Source organism: Egretta garzetta, unplaced genomic scaffold, assembly GCF_000687185.1.
Source record: "Egretta garzetta isolate BGI_Z169 unplaced genomic scaffold, ASM68718v1 scaffold345, whole genome shotgun sequence".
Taxonomy (NCBI): domain Eukaryota; kingdom Metazoa; phylum Chordata; class Aves; order Pelecaniformes; family Ardeidae; genus Egretta; species Egretta garzetta.
This window is the reverse complement of record NW_009259692.1, coordinates 336421-343439: the sequence shown is the minus strand read 5'-3', so window position 1 is coordinate 343439 and position 7019 is coordinate 336421. Positions and strand designations below refer to the sequence as shown.

The 7019-nt window shown below is 50.7% G+C and overlaps 1 protein-coding gene across 1 annotated transcript in view; it reads left to right on the top strand.

Moving 5' to 3' along the window:
* The first annotated feature begins 4942 nt into the window (after positions 1-4942).
* Positions 4943-7019, top strand: part of TMPRSS9 (transmembrane serine protease 9) — a 15071-nt gene continuing 12994 nt past the window's right edge. The window contains exons 1-3 of the mRNA XM_009638886.2: positions 4943-5066; positions 5837-5964; positions 6415-6482. Of these exons, the coding sequence (XP_009637181.1) occupies positions 4943-5066; positions 5837-5964; positions 6415-6482 (320 nt within the window). The remainder of the gene's footprint in view (positions 5067-5836; positions 5965-6414; positions 6483-7019) is intronic.

Sequence of the window (7019 nt, the reverse complement as noted above, 5' to 3'; positions counted from 1 at the left end):
GGGCAGAGGCGGTGCTGAGGGCCAGGGTTTGGGGGTGGGATGGCAGGGGTAGGGGAACGGTTGGGCTGGGGGAGCTGAAAGGGCTTTTCCAACCCAAATGATTCTGTGATTCTGTAATACAGAAATGTAGCACAAAGTCTCCAGAGCAGCTTGGACTCTGCCATCTGGGGGCATTAAGGTTTTCTCTATTTTTAAATGAAGTTGCCTATTGAAGGCATGGGTACCTCTGTTTCTTTCCTGTGTTTCTTTCCATTTTTCTTTTCTCTGGTGAACAGATCAGAGGCTCGGCTCGTGTCCTCGTGGTGCAGGGCTGCTGCTAGGGTCTGGCAGAGCAGGAACAGGGGAAGCTGGAGAAGAGTAGGAGGGAGGAGCCTGGGGCAAAACGGTTGGAGTTGATGATCCTGAAGGTCTTTTCCAACCTAAACAATTCTATGAAAGCAGTGTGAGATGGGGAGTGAGCATTCCTGTTCTGAAGGGGGAGAGCCTAAGCGTGAGGAGCTGGATAGGGTGGGGAAGGCAGAAGGAAAGGCCTCAGGAGGTGAAAACATGAAGGGAAAGAAACAGCAGAAGCAAAGGAAGAAAAATACTGAGTAGTGGAAGACAAGAGGCTGGGGAAACATGGAGGGAAATGAAGAAAAAGCAAGCCCTTTTGCTGGGTAGCCATCAGCACGGTGCTGGGAGGTCACCATCGCCCTTCAAGCTCAGGAGCTGTCACATTTTACAAGAAGCCAGTTTCTACCTAAAACCAGAACCACCACAATTTGGGCTGGACAAGTGTGTGCTCTGAGCCAGCCTTAGGGGTGTGCGTGCCATGGGGCTCACCAGACTGAAACAGAAACCCCTGCCATGGGGAGCCTGAGCTGTGCCCATGCATGGAGACCCCCAGGACCTCCCTCCTGGGGTCTTGCCTCATCCCCGCGTTGCTGCTGCACGTGACGTGCCCCGAGCCGCTGCAGGAGTGCACACGCGTGTGCACACACACATGGTCAGACACACACATGCACACACACACATGTGTGCTACCTTCTTGTCCTCCTCGATGAGAAGAGCGGCTGCTAGTGACAGTTTGGCTAATTAAAAGAAATAGTACAGATAAATGGATATTTGTACAATTCCACTTTATATTTTGACATTTTCCACTCTGAACCAGTTGGGAAATAAAGCACATCTCCCAAGGAGATCCTAGGGAATGACTCAAGGCTGCCCTGGAGCAAAATCCAGACTCCTGTGGAGAAGACAAATCCTGAGCTGCCCAGAATAGGAGCAGAGGTGGTGGCCCTCTCCCAGGAATCTCGGCAGCTCCTTAGGGACAGCCAGAGATGGTTATTTTCACAGGGCAGTTCTTGCTGACTTTGTAGCACACCTTACACACCTCTGCTAAAATGGAGCCATGAGTGGAAACCCCACTAAGAGGACTGGAAGGACTCGCTTAGATCACTGAGTTCCCCCCTGCTGCTGTCAGGGGCATCGTATTTTTATTTGTGCTTTTTCTTCTCAACATTTATATGGGAAACTCATGCTCCTCTGACTGTTAATACTGTCCTAGCTTCTGCCCCCACCAAAAAAATTTACTTTTCACTCATCTGATCTCATGCAACAATGTTTTTCAATGTATACAGCTCCTTGCTACTCATCTCCATTATGTTTTTATCCTTTCTCTTCTGGCACAAAAATTCCAGTCTCTCTTTTGCTCTTGAAGATGGGCATTCCATTTACATGTCTTTTGAATTTTTTTCTTTTAACTTGCGCCACTCACACCGAAAGAAAATAAACTTTCCTTATGCTAAAAGGGAGAGCAAAGATGACGAGTTTTGACTGTTTGGGGAAGTAGAAGGCTTCTCTGTCTCTAAATACTGTATTTTTTCCAGTTAAAATGCCAGTGCAATCAAGAATGTGACCTTCTTTCGAGGGCACCAAGTATCTTTTATTGTAGTATGACTCTTTATATGCAGCCAAGATTAGTTCAGTCTAACTTGGCTTGTCAAAATAACACCCAGCTATAGCCAATAGTGTCTGTGATGTTATTTTTTCTATCTCAGATGCGATTGCCCTGCCTTTAAAATCCGTCGTTCGTAAGACCACTGGTTGCACTGGTCAGTGTATCTGGACTAGACTAGATTTTTGAGCTTCCAAGTTCAGCATCCTGCAAGAGAGCTGGTGACTCCAAAACTACCGAAAGAGCAGAGGAGGGATCGCTCATTGGTATGGATTTAGGTCACAGGGACCACTGGATAAAAAAGGCTCCCTACCTGTCGCCTGTTAGCCAGATCTGAATTGTCAAATGGGGATATTGTCAGCAAAACACAGGGGCCCAACGTGCCTATCTCTGCCAGGCTCGGTTACAGCTGAAAAAGAATATTTGGAGGGCTGTTAGAAAAAAAAGCAGCATCTTGGACAGATTCTCCATTCCTCTCCCCTTTCTCTCTGCTGCCTCACAAAGAAGTGACCTTTGAAAATCTCTTATCTAGAAGCTTCAGTTTAAAGAGCTGCTGACGCCTCTTGGAAAAGACTGAAAAGCTCTTCTGAAACAGTGCTGCTGCTCCCTGGGTCCCTTTCTTCCCGCTTTCTCTTTCATTGCTAGATGCATTTGCATTAGAAAAGGTTGTTCCTCCGCAGCTTCCCTGTTTGCTGAAGTCACGGCCTGACTTACAGCATCAGTAGTGGCTGCTGTTCCAACCCAACCTCTCACAGCATCTTCTGAACTGGTGGGAAGTGGCCGGTACAGAAGCGACTGGACGAGATGTCCCTGGGCAGGTCAGAGTGTGGGACTGAGGAAAGAAAAGCTGAGTGGGTTTTATGTTCTTGAAGCTGTCGGTATCTAGGCAGAGTGAGTTTGAGAGGTGAATGTGCCTTGCCAAGGTTCTTCTGGCTTGACCTGGACATCGGAAGTTGCCTAGCAGCTGGAGGTTGCATCCTCAAAAAACTCACTCTGAAGCTGAGGAACTTTGGACCTTTGGCCAAGAAGGCTGGACTTCCATGTATTTCAACCCTGACCAAGCGAATGGCCTTAGATAGACTTCTGTGTGCCAGTCTGAAGGGAAGGGTTGCGTGTCTTTGTCCTACCTGTAAGTTCATACATTTTAGGGCCAGGGTGAATCAGTGCCCCTTCTTGTCTTGTTGGGCTTCTTGCAAAAACTAACATGGCTGATGGAATGACTGTGGGTAAAGCAGGGCATCCCAGGCTGTTTCATTCCTACCAATATCCAGTTGTTGGTGACATGCAAAAGGCGGCCAACCACAAGCTGGCTGGTACTGGCAAGACTGCAGACAGAAAAACAAGGTAAGTGCCTTATTTTTGGCACTTTTGAGATCACATTTGGAGCGCTGTATCCCGCCTGAGCATCTTCAGTGCATGAAAAGCATTGGCATACTGGAACCAGTCTAGCAGAGGCCACTGAGTTCATCTCAGGAGGAAGGAAAGATCACATAAAGGAGCTTTGGGTCCCGCTCAGGACATTTGTACCACCTGAAGCAAAGTACTGGAGGCGCCAGTGCCAGTGCTGGCCACAGAGAAGGAGAAACTGCTCATCAGGATAGTAGCATAGCTGTAATTAAAGCATGTGTTAATTGCTCTGCATTACCAGGCACTGGGAGTTCTTTGCTAAACACTGTAGTGAGTTTTGTCATCCACTGAATTTACTGACTGTGTTTTTTTATATTTCCTTCACAATTCTTGCAAAAAATATGGAATTGCATTGGGCTATATCACAGAATCCCAGAATCCCAGCCTGGCAGGGGCTGGCAGGGCCCTCCAGAGCTCACCCAGCCCACCCCCCTGCCCAAGCAGGCTCACCCAGAGCAGGGGGCACAGGACAGCGGCCAGGCGGGGGTTGAAGATCTCCAGAGAAGGAGACTCCACAGCCCCCCTGGGCAGCCTGGGCCAGGGCTCAGGCACCCTCAAAGGAAAGAAGTACTTATATATATAACATACATAAGACCTCACCCTGGAACCTGCCTCATAAACAACTATGGGGTAAAGTTTATTACTTGGCCAGTTTTAATCCACGTAAGATATACCATGGGAATATAAGTAGCCCAGTGTCAGCATTTCAGTAGCCAGGTCAGAATGGTCCAGTAGAAGCAGCCAAGGATTTTTGAGGTTTTCAATACCAGCTGGCTTTGGAACATTTACTAGCCAGAGTCCCAGGCAGGTCTCTCTCCATAGTGCTCTGTTCAGATTGCAGTTTCATATTTAAGGATGTGACTGCAGTCTAGTCTTGTTATTTGCAGGCCTATAAGATTACTCTGATACAAATGTTGTGCTTTCCAACTTAACTGTTCTACCTGTTACTGCAGCTCTGCAACTCCTGAGCACCACAGCATCTGCCAGTGACACTGGTTGGTTTTAGACTCTTTACTGTCTGAGGCAGAAAGAGCAAACCAAGATGCCAAACCCGGTTCATACGCACCCCGTGCTATGAGCTGGTGTGCCAGTTCACCCTGGCATCATAGGTGGTAGGACCTTGAAACCCTGCTGCTAAATCAGGCCTGGGGGGCTGCAGGCTGAAGAGCAGGTACCGTGTGCTGTCCTGGTTGGAACCCAAGACTGGAGCTGGGGACTCAACCAGAGCTTGTGTCACCAAAAGCACCTCTGCAGAGCACGGAGATGGAGGCATCAGGCTCGTTCGTACTCACGAGGGATATGGCCATGCCTAGTGGTGGCCTCCTAGGAAGAAAGGGAATGGGAACCAGGCAGGGAGGGGCCACCATGGTTGATGCGTTCAGGTCCTACAACCTGGATGTACTGGTAACATCTCCTGGCTGTAGCCTGAGGCACGTCCAGGGGACGCAGTGTGTGTCCATCCTTTTACTTCTTGTCATAATGCACAAGTTGGAGCTCCTGGAGTAACCATAGCCAGCGTGTCGCATTTCATCCCAGTCTTGTCCTTTTCCTTCTCTTCTTTTTAATCACAGAGACCATCCGTAGAGCTGCTCAGAGAGCATGGACCAGCTAAAGCCCGTGCCAGGCACCCAGGGAAGGGGACGGAGGGTCAGCTGCTGGAAAGTGACCGTTGCTGCTGCCGTGGTGGGCAGCGTGACAGCCCTCTACCTGGGCATCCTGCTGGGTGAGTGTGTAGCTGGGTGCGTTCTTTCAGTTTATCTGCTCCAAAAAAAGAAATGGTCTGCACAGCTCACGTGATGGCAAAAATCCCCAAAAGCCTTCTGCTGAGGACAAAATGTGGTCAGCTTGCCCCACATACACACGCAGACTGCGAGGGCTGTAGTCAGCTCACGTTCTGAATATCTGATTTTAAAGCACTTTAGCTTCAGTGTTGCATGACTCGTGTGCTCTATTCATCTCTGATCTCTCCCTGCAACTCCCAAATCTCCTGTCACTGTCCCTCGCTGCCCCAGCCGTCTCCTATCACAACCTCCTGCAGCCACTGACCATTGCCTGTTTTACTCTCCCTCTCCAGAGCATGACCACCATCTCCTTGCCTCTCCCACCTCCCTCCTGCTGCCTCTGGTGCCTTTCCCCAGCCTGTCAGTGCAAGGATGGGGCCAATCTGGGATTGCACTGCCAGGCTGCACCCATCTGTTCATTAACTTTTGTTTCAGGCTTGACAAAAATCCACCATTTTCAAGTTCAAATTAGTTCAGTGCAAATTTGTCTTATTGCATGTGTGCGGGGTTAGCCCACCATGGCCATGGGGCACCCCCAGGGCAGCCTGAGGTAGGTCAGGGCCAGTCAAGCTGCTCAGACCAAGTCAAGTTGCTCAGGGACATGATGAGACCCATGTTGCAAAGCAGACAGTGAGGAAAGCTGGGTCCAGCCATGGCCCCAGACCTCTGCGTGTCCTTTGTGCCTCTGACAGACACCTTCCCTCTCTGGCAGCCTGTCGTCCCTCGGGAGAGACCAGCTTTGAGCACATGGTGGAGCTGCAAGGAATCACATTCAACAGCAGCTTGCAGACGGAGAACTCAGACTACTACAGGGTGCTGACGCCTGCTCTTGAGAAGCTGGTGAGTTGAGCTGGGCTTGCCAGGAAGAGACTTGGGAAAGACTGTGGCAGTTCCCCAGGGCCCAGCTCGACTGTCCTCATTCAGCAGAATCTGGATGCCAAGGGCGGGAGGAAAACAGGAATTTAAACATCAGCAGGGTACACCATGGGGCTGAGCTGCACTTTGAGAGGCCCCATCAGGGCCCTAAGAGGCATTTGGCGAGTGGGAAATGTGTGCCCAGATCTGTTCCTTGCAGAAGAGAGGTGGTGGGAAGGCATAAAGAAGGGATGTGCTGCCTCGTGCCCTGAGCCAGGGTGGGAAAAGGGTTACGCATGAGCTGGATGCAGGTGCTCCTGCTGCCTGCAGAGACGAGAAGATGCTCCAGCCCCTCGCAAAATCCCAGGCATCATCTAGTCCCATCTCCCCACATTCTGCCTGGTAAGCGTGTGACCATCGTTCTTTGCTTTGCAGTTTCTGTCCAGTTTCCAGGACTCCCAGCTGGACTGGAGCTGCACTGGTTGCACCATCCTGGGCTACAGGTGAGTGTGGGCAGCTCTTGCTGCAGCCCATGCAGCTCATGTATCAGGGCATTCTGACAATCTCCACCAAGAAGGTGAGGGCTCAGAGGGTTCTGATTGGCAGGACAGAGTCTAGTTGGAGGCTGGTAGCTAGTGGAGTTCTCCAGGGCTCAGTACTCGGCCCAGTCTTGTTCAATTTATTCATCAATGACCTGGATGAGGGGACAGAGTGTACCATCAGCAAGTTTGCTGATGACACAAAACCGGGAGGAGTGGCTGATATGCCGGGAGGCTGCGCTGCCATTCAACGGGACCTGGACAGGCTGGAGAGCTGGGAGGAGAGGAACCTGATGAAGTTCAACAAGGGCCAAGTGTTGGGTGCTGCACCCGGGGAGGTTGAACCCCAGGCACCAGTACAGACTGGGGGCTGACCTGCTGGAAAGCAGCTCTGCCGAGAGGGACCTGGGAGTCCTGGTGGACGACAAGCTGGCCATGAGCCAGCAGGGTGCCCTGGTTGCCAAGAAGGCCAATGGCATCCTGGGGTGCATGAAGAGGAGC